This window comes from Andrena cerasifolii, chromosome 7 (genome assembly GCF_050908995.1).
Source record: "Andrena cerasifolii isolate SP2316 chromosome 7, iyAndCera1_principal, whole genome shotgun sequence".
NCBI lineage: Eukaryota > Metazoa > Arthropoda > Insecta > Hymenoptera > Andrenidae > Andrena > Andrena cerasifolii.
Genome location: NC_135124.1, coordinates 13,656,639 through 13,672,810, shown reverse-complemented (window position 1 = coordinate 13,672,810; position 16,172 = coordinate 13,656,639). Strand labels below are relative to the sequence as shown.

Here is a 16,172-nt window from a genome sequence, read left to right as displayed (position 1 = left end):
GACTTTTGGCTGAATTTCTCGCCTTGCTGCGGTGTTTACTTGGTGCCGTCTGGTGGACGATGGAATTTAGGCCGTGCACGGTGGTCACTGATGGCGGGGGGCTAAACGGTGTCGAGTATTGGACGAGGGAACGTGCGGGGATGATTTTAGAAGAGACAGTCTCGGGTGAGGGAATTACTGTTTTGGAGATGGTCGTGTGCTATGAATAGCGATCAGTTATGGATTTAAAAAATGGGGGTGATGTGTTTGTAAATTTTTCTGCATGGACGTTTAGATGCTTGTAGCCTGTGAAGCGTTGATTTAATGCTCTTTATTAGGCCTTCATTTGTAGGAAGAATCGAAAACGAGAAATTGTGTTTTTCGTTGGAATGGTCAGTACTGGAAGGATCAGTGTTTATTTAATAATAGAAGAGAGCAATTGAACTTGTACTTTAGATACTGTGCAGTCCTAGATCACACTTTGAAAGTTTTGAGTTTTGTTGGCAACTGAGTTTCAAATTCGTGAGAAATATTCGATAGGGATTATTGGAAATAAAGCTGCATTAAGTTCCAAGAAAGGAAATATTACTGCCTTTCTTTCTTACACGAAATCGCGAGCTCAGTTATTTAGCAACCCCTTTCCCTGGTCCGCCAGAGTAACAACCACGAAACACGAAAGACACCTATTCGAGCACCGCCAATGGGACGTTAACCTTTATTTACCCACAAGTTCCAAAGTTTATTGTCCCGTGAAACGTCCAGCATCTCATAACTCTGGTATATATTGTACCAGCAGTGCAACGTTATCTTCAATCATTCAGAACCTATTCGAAACCAAGAAAGCCTGCTCCGAAATAATCGAGCAGTCCTGCTATCACTAGTTCCTCCCCAGCAAGGAGAAAGTCCGTCGAGCTCACGAAGGGGGATTACAACCTGCGCGATCTTTTGTTTTTGGATGGAATTAGGCTTGAAATTAATAAATATAAACAATACCCAAACATTGACTGCTTGGTCGTTATTCTAAGAAAAATGAATACAAGCTCGACATTCCAAAGTATTTTCATGGATATAGTTAGAATTTGTGTGATTTTCAAGTAGCACAATAAATACAGTTGAAAATTCAATCTCTGTGAGAAGTACGTATTTTCTTCGTGTACAATTCTATTTATCTTTGAGGTTTGCATTTCTTTGTGTATTGTCACTTTGATACTCTAATACAGATAAGTGAGTTCGATAGTAGACTAAATCCAATTTCTATATGCGTGGTTCGAATATATCACCCAGTTTCAAAATCTTAAAACTTGCCTAACCCTTCCCTGACTACAATTTATTACCCCTTGCCACTTGTACACCTCCAGAAAATTATTCCAACGAAATCAAGCAACTTAGTATCTTCAACATCTCAATCTCTGTTCCTACAAAAATGGTTCACCATGGACGATTAAGATTCGAAAACTATCAACCCTCGTCTCCCAACCACCAATCCCTAATTCCATCCAGAAGACATTCATTCTGCTCGTAACAATGTGCCTCTTCACACAACTCACCATTACATTAATCCAGACATATTAACATCTTCCTTAAACAAGCATTATCACTACCAACTGATTGTACTGTAAACCACAGAAGCCTCCCCTATAGAACACCCCCTTCTTCTACGAAATCTGCAAAGCGAACCTCTTAGACTTAGAACGAGCTGATTTCTCCGGGCTTAGTATCCTTGGCCGACGCGGGAAGACACGGTGGTCGCCGTGAAACCGCGCACAAAGGCGCCCATCACCGAGAGCTCGATCCTTCTATATCGAGGGCCACCGATTGATTTACAATGGCCGAAGGTGTGGCAGAATCCGACACCAATATCACGCCGATACTCGCCCGCGTGGACAATTATCCTGCTGGACAAAGGCTACGGGGGTGTACGCTGGCTATCCCACACGCGTGTGCATGTGTGCGCCGCGTGGCGCGGAGACTGGCCCACGGCTCTTTACGCAGCTGACGCGGCTCGTATTAAGAATCGCGTGGGCCCCCGCACGTGCGTGGGCAAAACACCCGCACGTCGCGGGACACGCAACGACGCGAAGAAAACTCGAACGTTCCTCCAACGCGAGAGAGGCTGGAGAAGCTGTAAGAACCTACCGATATTTATCTGCCGTTCAGACAGAGCGAGCATCTCGCGAGGAACGAGGAACGAGATCGTCACTCGTAACTGCAGCTAGGGATGACGCCTCAAAATCAGCTTCGTGTCGGGGTAAGCCATGAATCATAGTGGATTCAAGGGAAAATATGTAATTTTAATGTTAGTGAGGATCTGAATGGATGAGAATAGTTTGAATCGAAGAGGCGAAATTAATTGCATGAGGTTTGGATTAGAATGAAGTGTTTTCAGTGATATGAAAGAGTTGTGAGGAAAGATATGTCAAGTCTCGTTGGAAGTTTCTTTGATAAGTTTCACGGTGGCTAAGTTTGGAGGTTGGTGGTGCAAGGAGAGTTTGAAATTAATTGACACTTTTGCATGTGTGTATGAATGTTTTTTGGATACTGATTGATGTATTGGTTTGTTTAGAGGAATCTTTTATCCAGTGTGACTACAAGTAGGGATAGTTTGTTATTACCAAATGGTGGTGTTTTTGTTATCGTTTAACAATTATACTTTGCACTGACCATCAGGTTCTCTGTGTTAAAATGATATTAGTAAGAAGATAATTCTAATTGGATGTGGTATTTATGCATAGGTGAGTATATACTGAACTAGCTTAATATATAAAGCAGAAAGCTTCTATATGTTTGTGTGTTTGTCTGTCGCCTAAACCTAAGACCATTTTTACAAAAAAAACTAAAAAAAATTTTTTTATAAAATCAGAATCTAAATTTCGGGCGAAGCCGAGTAGTAAAGCTAGAATGCTATAAATCTGAATATCTCTACGATAAATAATTAATTGACCTTTCTCTGGAAAATTAGAGTACAACATCTACGAATTTGCTATTCTATGTATACGAATGATTGAAATTTATCTCTCCCTCGTCTCCCCTTGTTTCAGTAAAAATATTCGGAACTGTGAGGAAGAGGAAGAGGAGGAAGAGGCGAGGTTGTCTTATTCAGCACGTAGAGGCGTGACGAGCCAAGACATAAACTTGTCGGTCATGAAGGAAGAGATGACGACTGGTTGCTATTCGTGTACGTATGCCCCGAAGAACGTACCATAGTCGTGGCTTATTCGATGATTACTTAGTATTTATGAGCTCATTATCACCCGAAGAACAATGGACCTGCAGGGAGGAAAAAGGTCAGAAGTGTGGAGCTGTGGTGTATTTAAATACCTGCAACTTCTTGGTACTTTGAAATTTAAGTCCAATCAGTTTGAATTTCAGGTATGAGTAATTTCATTGAAATAAAAATATTCCCCACTGTTATCGTAAATCCTATAAAGTTTATACGAAAGAAATGCACATCAACAGCTTAGATTCAAAATTTCCCAGTTTTGCCAGGTCCATTACTCTCTAACGTGGATTCTTTTCTGCTTTGTTCCTTAATGTCATTAGGTATATGTCGCTTCGGAAATTTTAAATTGGGATAAAAGATTTGGACATTCGAAAACTTTGGGATCTCTAACGTACGAAGAGGCTAACGTAATATTAATAAAAAATTATACTGTAATATAAGGAAAAGATCCTGTTTATTAGAAACTTGATTTACAAGTTACAGATTTTTCTGAGAAATAGAATACAGTAAAACCCGATTTTATAATTCAAAATAAATTAGTATTTAGTTAATTAAAATATACTATACCTCATTTGGCATTTTATATTCAACTCTGATTCGCCAGTAAACCCTTCCTATTATGAGACCCAAATCTGAAGCTAAGTTTCATTTATATTTAACTGAATTATCAAATATCTTTGTAAAGTCATGTTATATTAACACTATGTTACTTCTTGAGATCGTCACTATTTTTTCGAATCATATTAAATTAGACGATTGCCCTGGATTCGTTCTAAAAAACGTTTGAAATTGATGCAAATTTAAAGTTTGATATTGAAACTGCACTTTACTACAATAAATTATTTTTTCTATTGTAAAAATAAATTTTAAGTTTTACATACTAAAAAGTTCAAGTCCAATATGATTAACGAGAGATCACATAATTCGTCAATTCAATAGGAAAGTAATAAAGTGCACATAGAATATGCACTGCCATCTAATGATGCACTACTGCATTACAACAGTAGATGTACTATAAGGAAACATTACCGAAATAAGATTGTATAGATTTCTATAAATAATAGTTATCATAGTAGAATAACCTAGTAGCTAGTAAAGGATGCCGGATGCTTAAGCATTTGCTTAAAAATAAGTAGCGACTATGAATACCGGCCTAGGATAGACCTATCACCTTATGGATGTTCGTGTCGCCACCCAAAACTGTGTTACTGACTCATAATTTGAGGCCTGAATGTAGTGACATCTGCTCATGAACAGCGTCCAACTCACGAACTACTCTGAAATGTGTTGAAATGCTGAAAGGTGTATGCGTGCTTGTATACGTGTGATTTGTTTAGGGTGAGAGTTTGACATCTATGTACCCTCTAGGGTAGACTTTTGCTACGCTATGCTTTGGCTCGGTTTGTCAACGAATCACGCTGATTTCTCTCCGAAAATCCAATTCGGGGATCACGACACTATGGCGCTCAAAAATGGTACATACCACGCGTAGCGTTTCAATCTGTTTCGAGACTTTACCGGTAACGTTGCATGCGACACTAAAATGGTAAGGAGGTCCTAGGACCCCCCAAACCGGTGACAGAAAAATGAATTGGTTGATAGGTCTATCCTATACCTCGTCTGTGATACAGTCATCGATGGTCACATCTATGCTTCGTCGAAATTTAAATTGAAACGTAATTATTGTAGAAATACAGGCGAGGTATAGAGTATATCTACCTATAGATAGAAGATCCTATACCTCGTGCATATATGTATACCATGCATAGAAAGAAGAATCGTAAGAGGAACTAAAAGTCATAGCTCCTTTCAGTCTCTCAAGCCGTTGCATGTATGTAGTGCATAAAGGTTAAAAATGATTAGTCACATGGTGATATTCCGTCTGGTATGCCCAATTAGCTCTTATCTGTATCGTTATGGACCTTTCATCCCATGACACAATCGAGAATGAGGGAAATGAAGGAAGTGACTCACCCAAAGTATGGTACAGATGCTTCTTTCTCCCGCCATATCTATGCTGTTTCGTCCACGGAATTTCATCCTCTTTAAGAAGTCGAAAAAAGCCCAGAAATATCCACCGCATTGCGTATATTCAATGAGGGGCACGAAACACTTCACTTAAGCCACTTAAACTACTGTAATAAAGCAAGAGTTTAATAAATTTGACTACTAAAACACAAATTTAAATCACCGGAATAATACTGCGACGCGCCAAGGAAATTGCGAAAAGTATCGAAATAGTTCACGCCTTCGATTCGATTATCGAGAGTTCGATAGCCTTGCAACACTATTTCTAGAATTAGCGCGAAAATCAAATCAATTTCGTAAATCTTCCATTTGTTTAAAGTCAATTATTAAGTTACAATGTCATTAAAATATAAATTCCTCGAAAATAAATGACCGTAATACGCACTTTATACAGCAATCGTTTTTTGCACTTTATTTTTAAAACTAATATTATACAATTCTTATCAAACGGAGTATCAAAAGTACTTCAGGATATACGACTATATGTAATTACGTTTGATACCACTATAATTAGTTGTAATGTATTTTTTATATTAGTCAAGTGTTTAATCAATAAATCAAATAGGCAGATCAGATTTCTGATTAGATTAGTTTGATTCGGAGGCAGATTGTGGCAGATAGTTGCAAATAGTTATCCGCTTTTGTCGAGTAAAGACGTCGACAGTGCTTTAAAAATTGTTACTTTTTACGAAAGTATCAATATTAAATAAATTGTCAGGAAACCTTCGAAATGTTAACACAAAGCGACAGTATTAAAAATCTTATAATATTGGTAATTTGCGTAGGAAGATTAATTTGAAGAAATCAGAGGCATTGAATAGGTTAGAGAACATTTTCTTGCAAGTATATATACCTATGAATGGTCTGTAGAAAAATAATTATTGCAGCATTTCGTGTTAAAGCTGATTAAATATACAATATAGAAAAAGGTGTCACGTAATGTTCCCATATTTGATAAGGTTTATTTGAAAATATCAATACGTGTGTGACATATATATTAAAAAGAAACGAAGAATGGGTCCCTTTTCCATTACACAATGCATAATAAGACCTTAGAGATCTTTAAAAATATGAACAAATATTTGCCATTTTTTTTACAAATGTTAAAGCCAACACTTTGTATGATTTTGCACGAAATATCATGTACAATATGTTACAAGGCCTGAATTGATTTATATTTATTCTTGAAATAATCTTTAAATATTATAATGCCAGTATTGTCCCAAATGCATAATGAAAAAGGACGACTTACTGAGGGCGAATTCCACTTACGTCCAAATCGCCCGTGATTTTCATTAAGCTAGGTTTTTCTGTACGCGACTGAACGCATCGTCAAGAATTTCAAAGTCGATTTTCTCGAAAATGAAGCACGATATGAAAAAAAGTTACTCTTTCTTTTCGACTTACAACAAGTAAATAAGTCGAGAAAAAGCAATAAAAATTTTTGATATTACGCTTCATTTTCGAGAAAATGGACTTTGAAATTCTTGACGATGCGTGCAGTCGCGTATAAGGAAACCTAACCTAATGAAATTCACGGGCGATTTGGGCGTAAGTGCAATTCGCCCTAAATGTACAACTCGTTAGCAGTGGTTTCAATCTATACATCAACTGAATCAGTCATGAATTAATAAATTAGCTTAATTATGAATTCACGAAGACAAAATTTTGTTTATGCATTTCGTTTATTATCACAGAGGACATTAATGTTACAAATAGAATGTAATAAGAAACGTATTGATCGCAAAGAAAACATGTAAACGTTTTGGATACGTAATTATATATTTACTATCATAGACTTCATACTTACAATAATTATTATAAAATATCAACTTAATTCAACATGGTGAAAGGTAATGCCTTTGCGATAGTGTAAAAAGCTTAACCTTAGTATCTCTAAAGTTCCTACCCTATGTATAATATCCCTCTACGTATTAGTTCGGAAGATTTTAACAATGGTATCACATTCTTATATTTTGAAACAGTGCATCCTTAAACTAGAAATTATCATCACACTTTTAATGTAGTTGACGTAACGTTATAAAGAATCATGAAAATCTTACAAGATGCAAAAACTTAAGGGTCAAGAAGTAGGTGAATTTATTTCTTTTCCTTTCATTACACAGTTAAGCATTTTGTTTGGGTGGGGCGAAATCTGCTTTCCATACGACTTCTCTACAATGCTCAACAGCCTTTAGGGAAGAAAATTTTGTTAATTCACGTGTACACACTGCAGACAATTCACATCAAGTACTTTTCAGTTAAGTTTACTCACTTTACATGCTACAGCTGCTTCAGTTGTGGAACACCAATATGCTGGCCCCCATGTACAACGTTTCGTAGGATCTTTCTCGTACGATCGTTTCATTCGCGAGCTTTCCAAAGATACCATAGAATAATCCGCAGGTGCACATAGACCTATTTTGCCACATATTGTTTTGCCATGAGTGTGTTGTTGTACAAGGTTTATTATGCTTTGTCCATAAATATTTATCAGCGAAGTACACTAGAAACAATAAAATATTAGAATTCCATAGTAACTGTCGAATGAAATCAAGCAATTAATGAAATGTAACCGATAAACTATCTTACCTTGCTTTGTTGCTTTGCTGGCACATGTTTGCATACTTTAGATACCACATTTTTAATACTATCATCGACTTTTGGATCTGCTAGGAGGTTCTCAATCACTGAAATAACCGCTTTGCACAAACCGCATTCCACTACATTGGCTACAAAAGAAAACAATGATATCAAAGCTTTTGTCTTAAATGTAGACTGAATTAATTAAAATTTAAATTATACTTCGAAATACCTTTTAATTCTTCCGTCGTGTACAGTATGCACATGCCCATCATAGTGCAAACTTGTTTGGGACTAACATTTTTCGTAAGGATATCGATTATAGTGTCGGCATAATTGTTGACGAATTTATTACATTCCCGAGAAATGGTCTTTGGGAGATGGTTACATACGCCACGTACTGCATTTTCAATTTTATGCTTTTCTTTATCGCTGCCAAGTGTTTTGTCAACGTAATGCATAACAAATTCGCAAACAACGCAAGTAGGACTCTTCATTGTCTCTATCGACTCCTCAGAGGATATAGCGGGATCTGGTATTTCATTAGTCACTGAAACAAAAAATAAATACATGCTTTTAGAATTCTGTATAGACCCTTCGAATTAAATTACAGATCGAAGATTTGTAAAGAACGTGTATTTAATTGCCCGGATACATACAAATTTCACCATCTTTGTCGACAGGGAACGCACTTTTCGGGCCAAGATTTTTTGAAGGGTCACACAATTTAAGATAAGCGCATACTTCTTGCGGTGTTAAATCTGCCAGTAACAGTGCAATAAGCTCCTTGCTGTAACCTTTCACTAAATCTGTACATTGGTCTTTCAGATCACGCGGCAAATGAAGACATAATTTGTCCAGCTCAGCTTCTATGTTAGCCTGCAAGAAAAGTTAGATACCTTTAATGGTACGGTATCTTTAAACGTGTTATTAGAAAATATTAACGAAATATGTTGCAACCTCGGTTTTGTTGTTTTTAATAACATTGTAAATTTGTGACACAGCAAGCAAACATAATGGGCAACTGGGCTTGCTCTTTTCGTTTTCAAGCATATACTTTGCTGGAATGCTGTCGAAAACTTGCATTAATCTTTCGGAGGGGCATAGATGTAACATCGGGCACACCTGAAATTACATCTTGTATAATTTCTGCTTTCATTACGATAATTAACACAAACACTGTTATATACTGACTTGGGATGGGTCAATTTCTTGAGCTAGTATCGCCACAACAACGTCGCCATAAGTGTCTACGAATCCAAAGCATTCAGCTTGTACGGACTCTGGCAACTTCCTACATACGTCACCAATTGCCAGCTTAACTTTCTCCTGCGGAATAAACGAAAGTATTTGTTTGTCAACACAATGCTACTTTGTATAAATCACTCCTAGCTGAATTAGATATGGTAAAAGAATATTTTCAATATTCTTACCTCGTTAACAGGATTCGTTAAAGTCTCTTGTATAAAATGTAACACATATTCGCACGCTGCACAAGATTCCTTTCCTTCCACACCCACCGAAATGTCGGAAATCGGGAAAGGTAACATCCTTTCAATAGGTAATTGCATTGCCTCCACTTCTGACTTGCTTAGTTCTTCCTCTTTGTTATTTTTCAAATCCTTCTTTGCCCCCTGAAAAATACGCATTCCTATTTCCGCTGCATCGTTAGGGACTAGTGGCCAAATTGGTTCATTCTGTATAATATTTAATTCGAAATTAAACCTAGTGTATGTAATATCTATCACGTAATATATACATTACTGATGGAGAAAAGTATGCACCTGATCTGCTTTATCTGGAGCAGGACATAGCCCAGACAATTGGCAAACGGCGTTACTATTTAGACGTTTTGTGAGGTATTCATAAATTTCTGGATAATATTCATCAACCACGGCCGTACACTTAAATAAAATGTAAACGATTAGTAAACTGCCTCATGAGTAAGTGAACAAGCATCAAGTACTAAAATGCTTACTTCACTCGCGAATGAGTGTGTCTGTTGACATAATCCTTTCAACACTTGTTGGAACTCTGCTTCAGTGGTATTAGCTACTAAAAGATCTCTTAAATGTACCACGAGTTGTTCGCACAACTTGCACGGAAGATCGTCACTTACATCAACCATACCAACGCTGGACAGCGGTCTAATTTCTACCTTCGGCGTCTAAAATATATTTTATATCACCGAGTTAAATACGGTGGCTCGACGTTGTCGGATCACAAACATCTCAAAACTTACGGTATCTGTATCTTCGTGTTTGTGGAACTTGGCGCTGCATTGCCCAGATAAGTGGCATATATTTTCAGCGTTGAAATTTTCTTTCAAATGAGTGCGTATTGTCTCGAAATAAGTTAAAACTGTTGCCGAACAAGCATCTGTGAAACTGCCGAGCTCTGCGCACAGATTCAGCATCTGATGCAACATTTTATCACGCGGAGTGTTATTTAGCTTATGCTCCATATGCTTAGCAACTGTATAGCATTTTGAACATTCATCGGGCTCAAGTTCGTCTTTTTCCAAAGAACGGGAGTTTATTGCGTCGAGCTAGAATACAATGCATACAAAATATAAAACACCTATCCATTGGTAAGATTCTCAGAAAATCTAATAAATATAATTCGGCGAAGCTGGAATAATAATAATAATTCCAGCTTCGCCGAGGAGACGAGGTACGAAAAGCGATTTACGAGTATCTTGTGATACTTTCCAAAAAAATGTTGAAACGAAAACCTGTAAATGCTAGGAAACGGTTGAGAGAATTCTCGACGTAAAAGGATGCCAACACCACAGAAATGAATAACAACAAAAACATAAGATGTAGGGTAAAGGTACCAGTAGTTGACCATGTATCAGTAGTTGACAACTTTTCAGAAAAACGTGAGAAATAAGGTTTTTAGAAATGCAACTATCTCTTTTCAACAGCGCACCGCGGCTCCTAATACCCACAGTTCGCCACTTCTAAAAACCTCATTTCTCACGTTTTTCTGAAAAGTTGTCAACTACTGGTACCTTTACCCTAACAGGACACAGAATTTTAGCTGTTCTTTACCTCAGGTTTGTTGCGCTCATAGTCTTGCAGCAATTTATCAATGCGAGGAGAATTGCAAAGTCCAGCTAAGGAACAAACTACCGATGGGTTCATTTCTGCTGCCAAAGTTTCTACAAGATCTGGAATAAACTGATTCACAATGGTTATGCATTCTTTTACAATTGCTTTGACGTGTATCAATCTACAGCTTCCTTCGAAAACAGCTCTCAAATCTTCGATGGTTTGATTGCTTTCCAGCTGATTGCGAGCTTGATTAACCACATCTTTACAGACGCCACAAACGTTGTCCGTATCCTCCGGTACTTCCATATCCTTCCATACTGTGCTAATGCAGTGTTTAGTGGCATTACACCCAGATGCTGTCCTGCGTTCAGATTCGACGAAACAATTTAATATTGCCTCGACTTATAAGAAACATGCTGCATAATTCAGCATAATAGCAAAGAATGTATAAAAAAAAATCCATTTTATTTAGGTGACTCCATTTTATAGAAAATTCAGAAGAATTTAGTACTAGCTGGCTAACATGCCTGTCTATTACTTGCTGATTCAGCCTGCAAGCATTCACATCGAACTTACTTAATGTTTTCGCACCAATACGAAGGCCCCCATGTACATTCTTCATCACCCAAAAGATGGATGTCGGTTGGACCCTCAGCAGTAATTACAACTCTTGCTGCTGATACTGAAATACACATATTAATTATAATGCTTTAAAACAATGGTATTATATAATTATAAACTACATACACTTGTGACAGCACAATGTATATGTAAAAGAATACACCAAGAAGAAGGAGATGTAGCTTGTATTTAAACTGGATACATTGTATTTAAAATTAGTTGAAAAATGCTACATAGATAAGAATTTGGCCAGAAAGCTACGGCTGATACAACGTTTTAAGCGCGATTTATATTCATGAATACGTGATACATTCAGCGATATTGTTCTCTCATAAACTATTCCATGGCAATTGCTGGCCACTGACTCATCCCGTATATCTGGACAAGCAACTCCCATTTCTTATGAGTAATTGCGAGTAAAAATAATGTGATTATTGGCCGCAAGAACGTAAGAAAACCTCTGCCGCTAACAAACTTGAGAATATGTAACGGCCTATGTTGGAACGGAATAATCTGCGTAATGTTGTCGCGCCAAGGTATAATAACAATATTGCGTATACGCTTGATAAGATTCGAAAAACTGTGGCGTAAAAGAGTTTGTCGTGGATAGTGGTAAAGAAAAGAAGAAATTAACGTTGAAGACCAGCGCATAAAGAACTACGCCGTGAACAAAGGAAAGGATCGGCATTGACGGCTGAATAATCGCACGATACTCACCAGCGAGGATCGCGCAGAGCGCGATTAGGATCTTCATTTTCGTTGCTGCTCTCCCCAATTTCGTCACATAAAGCGTACAAATCGAAAAGGCTCAACAACACCGTTCCTTTGTTACTTTATCAATCACGATACTATCCAACGATGACGAGCAATTACCCTTGCACCCAGCTCCGTAGAAGCGTATATATCGAACGAGATGTCGACGAATCGTTTAACAGTCTCCCGCTAAGCGCTACTGTCAAATGACTGATCCTAGCCCTTATACGTATTCTTTGACCGATGCTTTCTCTCTTTCGCTCTCTTTCTATTCTGTACAACAGCCAATGGGAAGCTTGCGTGACGGTCACGTGACGTGCACCACCCCGCCGGCTGCATACAAGGAACGCGATAGTGTAAAACTGCGCATAGCATTCTTAAAATGTGAGCCATCGTTGGTGTTCTCGCTGAAGTGGAACTGGTAATTATGCATATTGCCTATTCCTTTGCAAAGTAGATAGGAATAATAATTGTGTTTCGTAGGCACAGTGACGGTTCGATTGATTTCCGTTGAAAACAGATGGTGGAGTCATCTGTCGGTGTAAAAATGAAGAGTGCATGGTACAAAAAGAAGCATTCCTGATTCCATTCGCTTCTCTTTTTTCTAATCTTGAATCGGTGTCCCGATTAAACGAATGTATATTATCACTTTGAAGCGCAGGGAAGAGGAGGGAGTAATGAGAGAGAATCATTTTCTACAATGCAGGAAAAATATTATCGGCGAACAATTACGTATGGCACTAGAATTGTCGACGATAGATAAACGACTCTCTGATAAGGTAGTCGACATTTGATCGATTGCGCATATCGATATTCTTTTGTTGTGAAAAAAACGGCGCGAACGTAAGCGCGCCAAATCTTACAATCTCGTGTTACAACTTTTTATTGTTTTACATAATTACACAGAGTATAAAAATAGCATTTTATCGTAAAAGGTTATTCGTGTGGAGTCCAGATGCCAGTATATGCATAATTTACAACTCGATATAAATGTGATGTATCGTAATATTGGTTATCATGGAAGTGTATTTCTGTATGCAAAATACTTTTAATTTACTCGCATTTTTCACTTTTGCAATTTTGTATACATATCGAAAAATGTGGGTTTCATTACGTTCGTTTAAAATATTTCATCAAGAATACTTCTGACTCTACGCGAAACTGTGTAATTAATTAGAACATTAGCGATTGCCCATTCAAGTAATATCTTAATAATACTGCAATATTGCAGTATTACAGAAACTTTCATAACGAAATTGTTTCCTTTCGTTCTATCGCTTCACATTTCGCTGCTGCGACAGTGCTTTAACTGATATAGAAATATCACGGGCATATTTATTATTGAACATTGTAATGTTTTTGTGAATCAATAAATACGCCGTTCAAGGGTTCGTATCGTTCAATTTCCAGCTTGAAATGTTCAGATTCACGGTCACAATTTGAATCGCGATGAAAGTCAAGTCATGTGCTCCTAATCTGGCGGAGGTTTGGCCGCTTACATATAATGAGACACTATTGTATTCGCAGTTCGCAGAAGCATTTAGTAGATATGTACTGCTGTTGTTATGATCATGGAACCAGTTTCAAATCTCGGCTGAGAATGTAGGTGACGTTCTGTCGCGTGTTTGTTTCGAATTTTTGTCACAGTGGAATGCCCTAATTGTCAGCGGGGAAGTCAAAGTTCATCAATTTTGGTAATTGAAGGACACTGATTTCCTGTTATACATATGTAACAGAACAAAACTGAAGATGAACAAACAGTAACGTTCTCTATCGCGGAAGATTCTAAAAACTTCCTGTGATAAACGCCACCAGAAGCACTCTTAGAAATATAAATAGTGGGACGTGTAACATTTATCTTTATAATTAAATTAATCTGAGGCAATACTTAAACAAAGATTGAAAGAATACTGAATTTGTATTTTTCCTTTTACTTAAGTAGTTCAGTGGAAATTGCTGGACGTAATGGAAAATTAATTTGACTTCCTTTCAGGCTTGTAACATTCAATAGCCATTTCTTATAGGTTTTCGTGCGCTGAAAAACGACTCCGTTTGTCGCCATCATCCTCTGTATTTGAGAAATTCGATTTTGAAAAAAACTGCAAATTTTCAACTTTGAACATCTTTTGTTTCGAAACAATAATAGTTACTCGGTTGCTTGTTGCGTCAAATTATTCTATGAACTCTCACGAATACAACGATATAAGTTATTATTGCATTATGAACATTTAAATATGTTTAAACAACGATCAAATGGAAAAGGACACCCGAAATGCACCCACTTTTGCAAATATCTTTCAATTAATTTCCAAAACTAAGGGTCTAGGAGAAAATCTGACCATTCCACGCGATGCAGCAGACATTTTTCCTTCGGAAAGCATTTTCATTTTCCATTTGATCGTTATTTAAACATATTTAAATTTTCATAATACATTAATAACTTATATCGTTGTGTTTGGGAGGGTTCATAGAATAATTTGACGCAACAAGCAACCGAATAACTATTACTGTTTCGACACAAAAGATGTTCAAAGTTGAAAATTTGCAGGTTTTTTTTTTCAAAATCGTATTTCTCAAAAACTGAGGATGATGGCGACAAACGGATTCGTTTTCAGTGCACGAAAACCTATAAGAACGGCTAATGAATGTTACAAGTCCAGATGGCTGTCGAACTGTGTTATCGGCGAGATTTAACAAAGCAAATTGCCAAATAATAAGTAGCAAATAAAATGCATAAATAAAATAAATGTAAGTAGGCATTGTTCTTTTTATTTATAATATCAATTACAATTCAGGCTTGGGAGATAACTGCTCTTTTCGGTCGAATTTCAGAAGCAACGCCCTCTTTCTTCCGCCGCGCGTCTTGGCCCCCGCGGTGGTCTTGCTGCTTGAAGCTCCTCAAGTGCGTACCACATACCGATATGAACGATGCGAGGCGCATTAGGGCGACACTCGTATCAATAGGTTTCACATCATCCCATGGGATACTATTACCGATGCGATTTTTTGTCAGTGGTATCCTCTGCAGGCTTATTCGACTGTGTCGCACGATAAAAAATTAATTTGGAAAATGCTTTTAAATTTCAGTGTCAAAATTTTAATTAAAACCCTGGAAGAATCGACACACCCTAAACTTAGGAATTTCGTGCCCGAATTTTCTCCATGTTCGGATTGACATATTTGTGCGAATGTTCGTTCTCAAAAATACGGAGCATTTGAGCTGAATGATTCCTCGTTCTTGTCTTTGGTACGAACAGCGACGTCCAGCCTCCCCGATGATATTTTAAATTTACCCAGCCCGTCCAAACGTGCGCGAAAATCTAGTTTTCCCAAACTTGATTAAAATTTTAATAGTGAATTTTAGAAGCATTTTCCAAATTTATTTTTTATCCACCTATTGGCATGAAAATTTACTGAAACAAATTTGTAAACATCAGTTTCCGTGGTGTAGTGGTTATCACATCCGCCTAACACGCGGAAGGTCCCCGGTTCGATCCCGGGCGGAAACATTTATTTTTTGCAAAAAAATTTAAGTTACGTGTTTGATAAATAAATTACTTGAATGCGATAGTACATTAAATTAGGTTAACTCTGAACAGGAACTCAATAAACAGTTCAATTATTATATTCCACACTACGGTCACAGACGAGATATATGATAGACCATCGACGAAGTTTCGATAGACCACAGACGAGGTGTAGAATAGACCCATCACCTTATGGGACTTCGTGTCGCCACCCAATCTGTGTTACCGACCCATAATTTCAGGACTGAATTTAGCGACCTCTGTTCATGAACAGCGTCCAACTCAGCAACTACTCTGAAATGTGTTGAAATGCTGAAAGGTGTGTGCGTACTTGTATACGTGTGACTTGTTTAGAGAGAGAGTTTGACATAAGAGGGTAGGCTTTTGTTACGGTATGCTTTGGCT

At 37.5% G+C, this 16,172-nt stretch overlaps 1 protein-coding gene, 1 long non-coding RNA gene and 1 other non-coding gene across 4 annotated transcripts in view; 1 reads left to right on the top strand and 2 right to left on the bottom strand.

The window, feature by feature from the left end:
• LOC143371374 (uncharacterized) overlaps window positions 1–5,486 on the bottom strand; it is a 117,293-nt gene extending 111,807 nt beyond the window's left edge. The window contains exon 1 of the long non-coding RNA XR_013086008.1: window positions 5,174–5,486. This is a non-coding gene — a long non-coding RNA (uncharacterized LOC143371374). The remainder of the gene's footprint in view (window positions 1–5,173) is intronic.
• Window positions 5,487–6,990: 1,504 nt separating this feature from the next.
• Sap-r (prosaposin) lies at window positions 6,991–12,458 on the bottom strand. 2 transcript variants are annotated; one of them, XM_076816452.1, is made up of 14 exons: window positions 12,205–12,458; window positions 11,443–11,548; window positions 10,864–11,227; window positions 10,053–10,358; window positions 9,789–9,977; window positions 9,595–9,714; window positions 9,244–9,444; window positions 9,005–9,139; window positions 8,771–8,935; window positions 8,470–8,689; window positions 8,043–8,360; window positions 7,820–7,959; window positions 7,503–7,733; window positions 6,991–7,419 (listed from the first exon to the last, which is right to left on the bottom strand). In XM_076816452.1, the coding sequence occupies exons 1-14, from the start codon at window positions 12,239–12,241 to the stop codon at window positions 7,354–7,356; spliced, it is 2,598 nt and encodes an 865-aa protein (XP_076672567.1). In that variant the 5' UTR covers window positions 12,242–12,458; the 3' UTR covers window positions 6,991–7,353. The 2 variants fall into 2 exon arrangements, with proteins under 2 accessions (XP_076672567.1, XP_076672566.1); XM_076816451.1 differs by having other exon boundaries at window positions 9,244–9,507; window positions 12,205–12,457.
• A 3,218-nt stretch (window positions 12,459–15,676) lies between these two features.
• On the top strand, window positions 15,677–15,749 carry Trnav-aac (transfer RNA valine (anticodon AAC)). The gene has a single exon. It is a non-coding gene; the product is annotated as a tRNA-Val (tRNA).
• Window positions 15,750–16,172: the final 423 nt, after the last annotated feature.